The sequence below is a fragment of the Juglans regia genome, chromosome 16 (assembly GCF_001411555.2).
Source record: "Juglans regia cultivar Chandler chromosome 16, Walnut 2.0, whole genome shotgun sequence".
In the NCBI taxonomy this organism is placed as follows: Eukaryota; Viridiplantae; Streptophyta; class Magnoliopsida; order Fagales; family Juglandaceae; genus Juglans; species Juglans regia.
In genome coordinates this window covers 22,288,991-22,301,926 of record NC_049916.1, presented here as the reverse complement: position 1 = coordinate 22,301,926, position 12,936 = coordinate 22,288,991, and the positions used below count along the sequence as shown (strand labels likewise).

The 12,936-nt window shown below is 36.4% G+C and overlaps 2 protein-coding genes across 3 annotated transcripts; one reads left to right on the top strand and one right to left on the bottom strand.

Annotated features, from left to right (window-relative positions):
• Positions 1-1,050: 1,050 nt before the first annotated feature.
• On the bottom strand, positions 1,051-4,905 carry LOC108985471. 2 transcript variants are annotated; one of them, XM_018957779.2, is made up of 4 exons: positions 4,138-4,905; positions 3,583-3,823; positions 2,009-2,126; positions 1,051-1,535 (listed from the first exon to the last, which is right to left on the bottom strand). In XM_018957779.2, exons 1-4 carry the CDS (start codon positions 4,737-4,739, stop codon positions 1,444-1,446), a joined length of 1,053 nt encoding a protein of 350 aa, XP_018813324.2. In that variant the 5' UTR covers positions 4,740-4,905; the 3' UTR covers positions 1,051-1,443. The 2 variants fall into 2 exon arrangements, with proteins under 2 accessions (XP_018813324.2, XP_018813325.2); XM_018957780.2 differs by lacking the exon at positions 2,009-2,126 and having other exon boundaries at positions 4,138-4,901.
• A 6,355-nt stretch (positions 4,906-11,260) lies between these two features.
• On the top strand, positions 11,261-12,684 carry LOC108985464. Its single transcript, XM_018957767.2, has 3 exons — positions 11,261-11,314; positions 11,491-12,167; positions 12,254-12,684. The coding sequence occupies exons 2-3, from the start codon at positions 11,538-11,540 to the stop codon at positions 12,464-12,466; spliced, it is 843 nt and encodes a 280-aa protein (XP_018813312.2). The 5' UTR covers positions 11,261-11,314; positions 11,491-11,537; the 3' UTR covers positions 12,467-12,684.
• The last annotated feature ends 252 nt before the right edge of the window (positions 12,685-12,936 follow it).

Sequence of the window (12,936 nt, the reverse complement as noted above, 5' to 3'; positions counted from 1 at the left end):
CCACTTTTCATTGGAAAAGAAAAGGGATCGTAGTAATTAAATATAAGGCCAAATGTCCATGTTTGTTTCCTTTGATTTGTTAATTATTTTTTTAGTCATTATAATTGAAGTGAGACGTGGGCGTCCTGTAAAGGAGATGCCCATTCAGTTAAAAAAGAAATTCATGGAAACAACAAGAACAAGGACATCACAATCATTTTCTATTAAATCTAGTTAGTTAGTTTAGCAGTATCCAATCACAACATGCCATTATCATATCATGTGTACCAAAAATGGATTCTCCTGAGAAGAAATACAAAGGTCTTAATCGGAATATGCTTAAGGTAGATGGACAGGTTTATTTAGATTCCTCTCCAAAAAGGTGATCCCACAATATAGACATGTGTTTGATGAATATGACTGAAACTTCACACCAGGGCCTTTAAAGAAACCGTGACATGAGAAAGCGATTCTTTCTTAGCCAAAGTTTCGTTGTATGGTTCCTTCATTTGCTTATCTGAGAAGAAAGAACACATTTTAACCATTTTGGGGAGAAAGTAGGAGGGAGGGGCTGCGTGCTACTGAAAAGAGATGCACAACAGTTTCAATTATTTATTTATTTTTCCATATGGTTCATGTTTGATCTCTTTCTCTACTTATTTATTGGGCTTTGGTCATCAGATCGATTGGCTTTTGACTCTTCAGCTCTTTTTATCTTCCTTTTCTTGGCAATATGAACCTTCCCATAAACAGAACCTGGCGAAGATGAGGGAAAGTTGCTGGGTAGGTCAGGGATCATGTGATGCGATATTGGAGCTGCCATTCCATTTCAACTACAAATGAGGCAGTTTTTCAACCTTATATGACTTGGTTAATCCTAAAATTCTCATCAACAGCTAGACTAGGACTTGGCATTCGATTTTAAAGGTTAATGCATCGTGCCTATCGGTTTCCAGGCCTGCAAAATAAAAAATATAAGCCGGTGTTCTAACTGCAAAGTGATTCAGCCAGTTAGAATTTGCTATAAATGGATCGGTTCTTCGTCGGTCCGTCAATCAATGTAAATGAAGAGATGACAAGAACAGAAGTCATTTCTTATAATTGAAACAATAAAACCCAGCATAAGCCGTAAGATACAACACAAAGGCACCATTCCATCTTGGACAAAATAGAACCTAGACCAATACAAGCACTCAGACAACTCCACCACAACTACAAAAAAGCCGGCAAAAAAACATTACTTTGGTTTGCTCAATTGCAGCCATATGACCTGCTAGTTAGAGTCAAAGACAGCTGATTCTAGCAACTGCTAACAAAAGAATGAATTCTGTGCAATGATATTCTCCTTGCCACCCAGAAAGGGATCAGGGGAACTAGATTGCATGTAAAACATTAATGTAAAAAATCAATGGAACACCTAGTTCTATTCAACCTCTAGGCCACAAAATTGTAGAACTAATATCCTCAAAGTACCAGTGCAACCTTCTCCTGGGAAGCATAAGTAGAAGGATGGGCAATCAGGGGCTCATAGTGATCAGCTCCAGCACCACACCAACCTGTAAATCAAAATGCTTAGAAGTGCAACTAAATGGCTAGCTTGGGATTAAACAGATACAGTGGAAGAAATAGCCAAACCAATAGAAAAAAAAAAAAGAAATGGTACACTCATGACAGAATAATAACTTTATATCGTGTTGGTTGAATTTGGACCCCCAATTGAGAGCTGAAGAGAGACAGATACATGAAGCGGACCCTAGAGTATTTATAGCTGTCCGATTGGATTTCTTGGGCAGCACCATATGCTCAATAAATGTTGTAGGGCACACTTTATTTATATGTCTATCTTTTTTCCACTCTTAAACCCTAGAGTTTGGATAGGAATCCTAGGGGATCTAAATCTGTTCCCAAAGGGATTATAGCCTATAGGAATTAGGATTTGCTAGGATTCATGACTGAATGAAAACCAATTGCCATCCAAATGCATTTATACAAACAGTAAGGGAATATATCACAATGATAGCTCCCTTACCTGTTCCTTTCATGAAAAGGAATAAGGGAGATTCACAAATCTGACTCCTTGGACGATGTGGGAGGAAGAAAACACAATTTTCCTCCTCAACCATTGCGTCAGATCCATGTGCTTGCACCTGTAACAAATGAATTAATACAAGGAAACTTAATGATTGATGATTCTTATGGTACATCTAATATTATACACGTACACAGTAAAAGAAGATACATTTTACTTGATCACCTTTATTAATTGAGAATTAATTGTACCCATATAAAAATAATATGCCCAGCTGACCAGTACCAGGCATTTTTTTTATAAGTAAAAGATTATATTAATAAGAATGGGCTATGCCCGAGTATAGAGGGAGTATACAAGAGGTAACACCTATTTAAGAGGAAGAAATAGAAACAAGAATATCATAAAAATCGAGGCCATTAAAATCAACAGCTTTAGCCCATAGGAATAAAGTACTAACAAAGAACAATCTAATCTTCTCCAGTGAGTGCTCCCTATCTTCAAAATTCCGATTATTTCATTCCTTCCATAAGGCACTTCAAATGAGACTTCTATAAGACAAGCTGAACAAAACACACCCCACTTTAAAAATCCCAATAACTTATGTTTGTATGAACAATTTGATAACTTCTCAGAGATGACTACGCTAGATTAACAAATTAAATTATACTAGCTACTGGCAATGACTTGCTAGTGATATGATAATTGTGGCAAAGGTGGTGGCGGGGTGTTTCTATTACGGTAGTGGTGGCAGTGTGGCGTAATTGCATATACTCTGAGAAAGGTAATGTTTGTACTATTTGTACAATTATACGTTCTATACAGAATTTAAAAATTTAATTTTCAATCCTAAGTTCAAAATTCCTTGAAATTTTCGAAGTAATTTCTTTTTTACCCAGATAATGGCCCCCCAAGTCACAGATAGTAAGTCCCACCTAAAAATCCCCCATCCAAACATAACACTCGGCCCATTTTGATAATGAAAGTGTTTTATCTCATCTCATCATTACAATTTTCTCAAATTTCCATATAAAACATAATAAAGAATTCAACTTTTTCAAATCTCAAAACGATAATAATATTAAAAAATAATATTTTATTCAACTTTCATTTCAACTCATCTCATCTCAACGGCACCTAATTCTTATTGACAAAGGCTGTCTGTCTGAAGGCAAGTACACATTGCACTATTTTTTCACATCAAGCACTCAAATTTTCAACCCAATGAAATTATGAAAACTGCTACCTAAACATCTAATTATTTCAAGAAAAAACCATAACGGAACATATCACAAAACTATCAACTTCTAAAGGCAATCGGGTATTCAAAACTACCGGAATTTACACATTCATTACAATAACCAGAGTTTCAATCATATATATTATTTATTCCTCCAAAATAAACATTTACAACTGTGAGATATCATACGAAATCATAGTATTATTTAAGTATAGCAATAATCAAATTTGAGTATGTCTAATCAAATTGAAAATAACAATCAAACACTCAAATTGCAATGAAATACAACAAAGCAAGACAGAATCAATGTAAGAACCAAATGTTTCTTCCTTACCACGTATATCTCCCGCTTGAACTCCGTTGCAAGGCACTCTATTGCTATATCATCTCCAAAAGCTGCAGCATGACCTTCCCTATTCTCATCTACAGATAATAAACCCTCCTCGGTATACTGCAATGTGATGATATCATATTCATCATCAGATGAACCAGAGATCGACATGTATTTGGCCCAACTCGGATCATCATTCACCGGAATACATCTCTCTTTGTAAATAGACTCCGCCGCCATTTCTCTTCAATAAGAAAAAGTAAAACCCATTCACAAAAAAATAAAACAAAGTAACATACACGCCATAAAAATCCGCAGCAACATCCTCACTTCAACTGATATACAAAAAACTACACCATAAATATCGTTCTTTTAAATGCATTGAAAAAGAGACCAATTAGATCTCAAAAAAGAAAGAAAGAAAGAAAGAAAGAAAGAGATCTAAGACTAAGAACCATTAAATGGCTAAAAAGTTCTGAACCAACATCTGCCTCGGCAGAAACGATCAGATCTAACAATGTGTTACGGAAACAAATAGATCTAAGGAGAAAAAAACACCTTTGCACGCCGAGCTGAAGGAGCTCGTCGATGGCCGAATCCAAAGCCAGGCGATCCGATTTCTTGGCCAATAACTTAATCTCCTGCACCACGTGGATCCCCCACCCGTTCTTCAGATCGGGCGCGTACATGTGCTTGATCGCCTCTTCGATGGCCTCTCTCTCCTCCGCTCCCACCGATCTAAAGTCCTCCAGGAAACGCCTAACCGTTCTCCTCCGCAGCTCCCGCGCGTCGAACCCAGGCGCAGTTCCTGACCCGGCCATGGCCTTCTGCGACGCCGTGAAAAGACAGTTACCGTCGGCTGAGACCTCCCCGCCGTGCGAAAGCCGGAAGACCACGGAAACGGAGGACGACGAGTCGTCAGCTGGGTGCTTCCAAAGGATCCCCTTCGCGTGCAGCCGTTGTAGGTGGCGCCTCTGCTGTTCCTCCAGCCCATGAACGTCGTCCCAAGCGGTGGTGGTGGTTTGGTCAACGAGATCTACGGCCTCAATTGCATCTAGAGCAGCTGGCGCTGACTTAGGGTCCCTCCAAGGAACGGTCGGTGAAGAGGTTTGAAATGTCTCCGCAACGGTCGTCGAATCACACAGCAGTTTTCCACCCATTGCTCACTTCTATCGTCTTTTTTTTTTTTTAGGCCTTTTTTCTTTTTCTTTCTATAAATCTTTTCTCTATTTTTTTTAATTTATTTTTTCTACTCTCTTCTTGGACGGGGACAGAGAAAGTGAGAAACCACGGGAAGAGAGAGAGGGAAGGAGTTGCAGAAGAGAGAGAGAGAGAGAAAGGGTTAACGGATAGATGTACGAAGAGGGAGAATATAGACACGTGTCAAGATCCGGTGGAGCGTTTAGCTTCTCTAGGACTAGGAGCGTGTGGAGCCCGTTGACCTTTACCAGCAAATCAGAGCCAAAACAACCAAATTCAATAAAAATAAAATTAAAGATATAACCAACGTTAATTTTACATATTATATCTTCATTTTTATGTATAAAGAGAATTATTTTTTATTTAAAGAATTTAAAAATTGATTGATTATTTCACATTATTATAATATTATATATAAAATTTTCATATATATATAATATCTGATCTACAAAATTATTCTTCAAGTTCATTTGAAATTGATTTGATTAAATTTAAGTTTAAATGAATTTATTTATTAAACCAGTAATAAAAAGATATAACTATTCAAAATATAATTTCAACTTTTTATTATTATTTCTAATTTTGGTATTTTAAACTTTATATCGAAATTTCAGTTTATAAATCAATAAATAGTAATATTTATGTGTTGTTAATGTTATGGCTGTCTAAACGTTACAGGTTGACCAGTCTCAACAATAACCAATTATATAATGTCAACTTATCAAGACATATCAGGCCCAAGATCCCCCCCACCTTCGTGGCGCGGGTTTACCTCCGAACAAGGGCCGGCGCTGGTCTCATCATAGACAGTTAGACACGACGTCGTACTGCCTCTAAAATTGTAGTCTGTAATAATTGTAGAGATTACAAACCCATGGCATGGATATATCGGAGGTTACAGTAATTAATTTAGACGTTTTTCCATTTATTTTTCTTCCTTAATTATGATTTATTTTTGGGACATAATAAATTAAAATTTGTCATTACCAAATTAATAATATAATTATTTCCTAATTTTCCTTTTTTCAACTGATCATGATTAAAACACATTCCTGGCTTCTCTTTTTGTCCAAAACTTTTCATAATAACAAAATGGTGTAGGAGACTATATATAATCCTTGAAAAATTGTGGGGGGAAAAACAAAATACATGATAAAATATATCATAAGTTTATTATAATTTTTTTCTTATATTGACTCAAATTAATTACCTGATGTATTCTATCTACATGATCTTACATTATCGAGCATGAAAAAACATTTTCATCATTAAACATTTGACTAAGATCATGAGCACAATGCATTAAGCAATATTGGGGAGGATATTGGAAAATATAATATTCCCCTAATTGATCTATGCCCTCTTGGTTGCCACCCTCGGCAGCTTGCTCTTGATCTTCTAGTACTGCTTGCTTCACAATCTCTACATGCTTCCCTAGTCGCTTCTTGATATCTTCAACAAGTTTCGCTACTTCGAATGCTCCCCTCACAGTCACTTGTGAGGCTTCCATATTGGGTTCCACACTTAGAATCCCTAATTATTAAACATAAATAAATAAATGCTTAATTTAGCTTCAAATATATATTCCATCCATAAAAATATATCCCAACTTCTATATATGTATAGATCAGTACTGATTTTACGTACCTGTCATTCTCTCTATATTCTTCTTGACATCATTGACACAACCTTCGCAATGCATGAACATTTTGAGTACCACAATCTTCACTTCAACCTGCATAAATTAAGAAAATCAAGAAAAAGGACACTAATTACTTAGCAAAAGGACACAATCTTCACTAAATGTGATCGATCGATCGACCCACCTCTTTTTTCTTTTCCGGTTCTTTTCTAACTTCAGTATTATGAAATTTTGGAGAAATCAGCTCAGCATTTCTGCTATACTTCTTCTGAAGTCTTTTTAAAGCTTTTAATGGATTGGCTTTCTTGCCCTTCACTACCACCAGGTGATTTGCACTATCGATCACCACATCCTCCACACCTAATTAATCAATCACATCATGTAGTACTGCATCCTTTTGCCCTCAACAATATTTTAAATCAACAAAGATATATATATATATATATAGGCTGGAAAAATGACACAAACTACCTTGAAACGTTATATTACCTTCAAGACATTTCAAGCACTTGAAGACTTTACTACAGCATCCGTCGCAATGCATGTATGCTTTCAATACAATATCGTCGCAGTGAGTGTTGGGTGCATTTGATCCCTACCCATGCAACAAGAAACAAAGATTCAAACACCATACAAGAATACTGGGTTAAGATCAGTATCTGTTGCAAGGGCGACATAAATTGACCAGAACGGAAACAATTGTTTGTGGTTTCAGTAGTAGTACTACGTTGTCCATTGCTTGTCTTCTAGGTCAGGTTGGGCTGATGACAATGGCCAAGTTTACAGGGAGGATCACCTCAAAACGACATTTAAATAAGACTCTCTCTCTCTCTCTCTCTCTCTAACTGATGACAGATTCCCAATCTATGTGGAAGAGGAATGAAATCATGCATAAATAGGGGTCAATCAAGGGTGTTTATATATTATCAAATATATATACTCAATTAGCTCATCCCCAGGAGTTCAATTCTAGGACCTAAAGCGGAACAAACAGAGGCACAAAAGATAAACTTCCAAACAATATTTATAGTTATATTTAAACAGTATTAAATGCTAATTAATAAATATTATAGAACTTACTTTATACGTCTACATATCTCTCATATTTTAGATGAGGATCTAAATCCATCCATACATATTACTTTATACGTCTATCTCTCATAACGCATAGATTCTGCATTGCATGGCAAACTAAATTCTTAGCTTAATTTGCAATTTCTTGTTCATGTCTTGCACTATATAATTACTTTGTGACTAAAATATTTCTCATCTATCAACGCTTCCTTTTAGTAATTGCATGCGCTTGTAAATGAGATACCATATTTAATTAAGGGTCAAAGCTGTCCTATTTTTTTCATTATGTCTTTGTCGACCATGGCGGTTTCCATCTTGACGTTGGTCCTCTCCTGAATAGTACTAATTATTAATGGTTGGTTAATTAATTATTGGTATATATTTATAACCCTCTTAAATTACAAATTTTTATGATCAATAAATCTCCTTATTTAGAGATCAATAAATATTTATGACATAGTAGGATTGGACAGGGATACACATTGTAAATTAATGTTGACTAAATATATGTGAATTTTGACAGCTTTTATGCACCTCATGATGATGATCATGATCTAAGCATGCCTATTATTTTGACAGTTTTGCATTGAGTGAATGTCACAAATGATTTCCCAAATTTTCAGATGGATTTCTATGATTAATCTTTATTATTTTTGCTAGCTGCTGCTTTATATGGGAGTTACTGTTAATATTCCACTTTATAGGGCTGAAAAAAGAAGTAAATAGCTATTTAAAAAGAGAAGTGATAGGTTAAATAGATCGCACAAAACAAATTACTACTTCATAAAGTACTAATTATATTGTTAGATCTTTTTTACAGTAAAATAAACTTTATAGTCTGATATATCACAATAAGTCATATCAATTTATGAACTTCATTTTTATGGGATCTCTTTATAAACCAAACATTTTTTAAAAAAATTGAAAATAGATGAAAATCCAATTGGCTTGAACATGATTACTGGATTCAATTGACTTGATCATCAAAGTTGAATTAAGGTTTGGATTGCAAGATCATCTTATCTCATCCTATTTCATCTCAACATCTAACTGCCACAAACACAAACACTTTTCAATTATAAATATTCAATTTTTTTTATCTAATCATTACAATTTTTCCAAACTTTCAAATAAAACACAAAAAACAAATCAACTTTTTCAATTTCAAAACAAAAATTATATTCTAACAATATTTTAACTTTATAATATTTTTATACTACTTTTTATCTCTCATTTATCAAAACTCCATAAAATATCGACTTAACTCAAACTATTTCACCATTATATATTCACAAACTATTTTATTACTATTCACAGACCATCTCATCCCATCTGACCATCCAATCGAGACCTTAAAGTTTCTCTTTGAATGGATACAAAGTTGAATAATTGAGATATTATGCAAAACGATTTTACGTCGCATTTCACTTAAAATATATATCATTCATTTAGTTCGGAACACATGATATTTTAATCATTGTATTTCTAATAAAGATTAGATTGAGAAGCAAATAACTAAAATATCCTATATTTTATACTGAATGAATATTATCCTTTTATTGAATTGATGTATATTCATATAGCTTATGACAATATAGTTAATTAAATGGATTAGATTGATAATTGAAATATTAGTCGATATTTTTTAAAATAGAAGAAGATGGTATCTCAATTTTATTAATAATTAACCGACCTCAGCATTTATGGCTGAAGAATACCGTATATATACAACTGAAAAAGTTGATTAAAACAGACATATACCATACAATTGCCATGAAAAATTGAAATCACAAGGCACATTGATTATTCACAAGACACTTTTCTTTGGTGAACAGTACATGGAAAAGTTTTTTTAATCTCTCCCTTGCAATTTTTCCCTCCCCCCTCATTTTCATTGCTTGCTCGACTCTCTATCCAACCACTTACTAGTCATGACCCTCCTTGATTTCCAGCTCCTCCCCCGCCTCTTCTTGTTCATTACGGCCTTCTCCATCTAGCAGATCATCTGCTCCTGATCCAATATTACCTCCTCCTCCTCCAATCTTTTCTTGCTTAGAAATTTCAACCTTTTTTGAACACTTTTTCCATATCCGGCGGACGAGTTTTTCCGAGTCAAACACACCAGTCACAGTTGCTAATTTTGTGCTTTCCGGCCCATATATTGAACGCACGTACTGATCATTAATATGTACTTCAGAAACTCCTAGGAATTCATGGCAAGCAAATTATGAGATTCATCGAAATCTCTATATATATATTCTCTCGGAATGGATATATAGATGATCAGAAAAGGCTGGTTTTTAGGAAACTCAATATACCTGGCATAGACTCGCAGCATTTCCTGAATTCTTTCTCGCACTTGTTGCAATTAACATTGAACAATATCTCCACTCTGATTCCCTGAAACAAGATGATCATGAAGTGCGCTGATGTTGAAAATTAATTATAAAGCGATGAATTACCAAAAGCAAACACCAAATGTTTGCATGCAAGTTGAAAATATATCATAAAATCTCCTGCATGCATGCGCGCGGCAGCATGCACTTTAACCTTGTCATCATGCATTCAACATACATTTTGTTCTAATGCTTCTTGCGAGGGGCGCTTGGCTTTCTTGGACAACTCCAGGCCGGATACAAATGCGCCACTACATTTTGTTCCAAGCTTCTTTAGGGATTCCATACTTCAATTTGATGGCCTTCACTTCACTTGGCGCGCGTAATCTACAAGACCTACTTTTGTGCGTATTTCACTTTGATCTTTCGTCCTTCCTATTTCTGGTTGCGGAATACACACACAGAGATATATAAATATATATATATATATATATATATATAGTTTAATTCTCTCGGAAAAATAAGGGAGAGAAAAGAAAAGGCCGAAAATTACAACGAAGTACGTGCACCCTTGATCATAGGCGATGGCATTAAAATTGAGAAACATGCAAGTGCATGCATGCGATCGATCTATGTGATGGCAAGATCATGCGCGCGCATTGATCATCATGGTCAGGTGAGCCAAAGTTAATACCTCCATTTACAGCATTTTAATGCAGAGCAATAACTCAATTTGAGCTGAGAAGAATCAATTAATATCACGCTTATATATGTATAATTGGTAAGCCTAGCTAGCCTATAAATTCAATTTATTAGTAAAGCATGCGCAAAGAATCTTATCCAGGAGTTACAGTAGTACTCGTTAATCCATCACCATGTCAAAGAAGGAAAAAATGATAGGGCCGGTGGTTGAACATGATTTTCAGATCAAATCCACTACTCCAAGCTGCATGCATGCGTGATTCGTATCATTATTGGAATTAATTTTAATATTTATTGTTATGATTCTCTGGTTCCATCAAGACTCAGATTGAGAGTGCAAGTGATAAAGAAAATTACAAATGGCAGAATGGGAAGATTTCTCCTGTAGACCGATCACCTCAATTATTGTTGGACTCCAAGTCAGGTAAAAGCCCAGATACATACAACAGATTGCCTTTGCCCTTTAGGCCTGGGCTAGCCCAGCCCACAATGTTTAGCTGACGTGTCCAACAATATCCACTGTGATAAAACTTGATCATTCGATTTCATACATCAAAACGTGTCATCAAAAGAGAAAGTGATAAACCCAAAACTAGAAGCGTTGGCACATGTTGGACAGGGATTTCTCCACGTGGAATTCTCACCCACGTGTCTTCGTGGCGTTGTAGACACCCGCTCTTCGTGGATACACAAATCCTCGCCCATGACCCTTTCTTCTCGTCTTTTGGTTCGGAGGACTCGGTTTTTGAGTTAATCACTTGTGCTCTCGCTCCTATTATCAGTAAGATCTGTTTGTCTTTTCTTTTTCTTTCTATTTACTCTTCATTTGGTTTTATTGTGTGTTATTCTGAAAGAGTGAGTTGAAAAATCACCAGTCACTAATCACCATTGAAGCTTGCTTCTTTTTTTCTTTTCGGGTTTCACTAACACGAAGAAGATCTGAATCTCAAAAAACAGCCAACCCAATCAAGCAAGAAACACTAACAACATTAGCAAAGGAAGAAATGTCGGGGGTATCTCTAGCAGTGGCTCCTCGGACAGACCCTGACGTAACCAGCATAAGTGCAGCCACAAAACCACCCCAAAAACAGCCCTTCCCCCACAACCAGAAGAAGCAGAACCAGTCGTTGGTGGGAGGTATATTGGGATCACTGCGTGTAATAGAACTCCAACTCGTAGCATTCATCATTGTTTTCTCAGTTAGTGGTCTTGTCCCACTCCTCGATCTCGTCTTCCCCGCATTCACCTCAGCCTATCTTCTACTACTCTCACGCTGGGTCTTCCCTTCCCGTGGCAGTACCAGCTCCGGGTCGCCTGAAATTTTCATGGGAAGCAAGTTGTTTAGGTTCTACGAGGTTTTGGGAACCACAATAGGGCTGTTCTTTCCGCTGGCGTACGTCTTGGGTGGGTTTGCGAGGGGAGATGACCATGCAGTCCGGTCAGTCACGCCGCACCTGTTCTTGCTCTCTTTTCAGATACTGACTGAGAACATTGTTTGTGGATTATCTTTATTCTCCCCACCGGTGAGGGCATTAGTTCCTTTTCTGTATACAGCCCGGAGGATCTTTGTGATCACTGATTGGGTAAAGGACGTCTGGACCAACCAAACACTGCCTCTAAATGCACAACTTAAGGTAAATTCTCTCAACCGGACTAGTTTTCATAGCTTCATGTTTGTGTTGATAATCTGATTGATTTTGTTGTGTCGACCGTGGCGTAGGACATTGCTTGGTTTTGGTTTGGGAGGAGCCTTGCAGTTGCAAATCTGGTGTATTTCTCCACCAATTTGTTTGGATTCTTGATTCCTAAATTCCTTCCGGGTGCTTTCGAGAAGTATTTCAGGGAGAGAGACGAGGTTCATGCAAAGACTCTGGAGGAGAAGCGATCTGCAGCCATCAACAAATCCCAAACAACAGATAAGAAGGATGATTAATAGTTCTGTACGTACTTAGTTAATTGGTGTCATAGTTTTGGTACCATAATTTTGTTTTGGAAAGGGAAGATCAAGAGACGCGCGCTAGCTAATTCCTTTTCCAGTGCATCTAAGCATTCGATCTGCTTGCCATGTGTAGTTTCTTGCAAAATCAGGGCCATCTTTTCTGTAACAGCGTTAATTGAAGTTTTCAAAAATAAGATTTCCATCTTCTAGCTTTTGATAGGAATCTTTCCACTTATTTTCCAAATTTGGATGATTATGTTCTTGTCACGAGTTTTGATGTCTACGACAGTAAAGACTCGTGATGATTACAGAGCTTCTTTTTTTTTTTTTTAAAGCAAGATTCATTCCATTGTAGAAAAAACAAAGTAAAAGGACCCAGTTTAATACAAAACATTAAGAACAAATCTAAAAACTATAAGCTACATGCTATGGCCATGAAAGGGAGGGTCTCTGCAGCTGTGGAA

What these genes read in the sequence shown, in the direction of transcription:
- LOC108985471 (XM_018957779.2), bottom strand. Translation starts at nt 4,739, where the DNA reads ATGGGTGGAAAACTGCTGTGTGATTCGACGACCGTTGCGGAGACATTT. An exon ending in TCAAGCGGGAGATATACGTG is followed by an intron (nt 2,127 to 3,582) that starts GTAAGGAAGAAA and finishes CATTTGTTACAG; the next exon opens with GTGCAAGCACATGGATCTGA. An exon ending in CCTTTTCATGAAAGGAACAG is followed by an intron (nt 1,536 to 2,008) that starts GTAAGGGAGCTA and finishes TTTGATTTACAG; the next exon opens with GTTGGTGTGGTGCTGGAGCT.
- LOC108985464 (XM_018957767.2), top strand. Translation starts at nt 11,538, where the DNA reads ATGTCGGGGGTATCTCTAGCAGTGGCTCCTCGGACAGACCCTGACGTA. An exon ending in CTCTAAATGCACAACTTAAG is followed by an intron (nt 12,168 to 12,253) that starts GTAAATTCTCTC and finishes ACCGTGGCGTAG; the next exon opens with GACATTGCTTGGTTTTGGTT.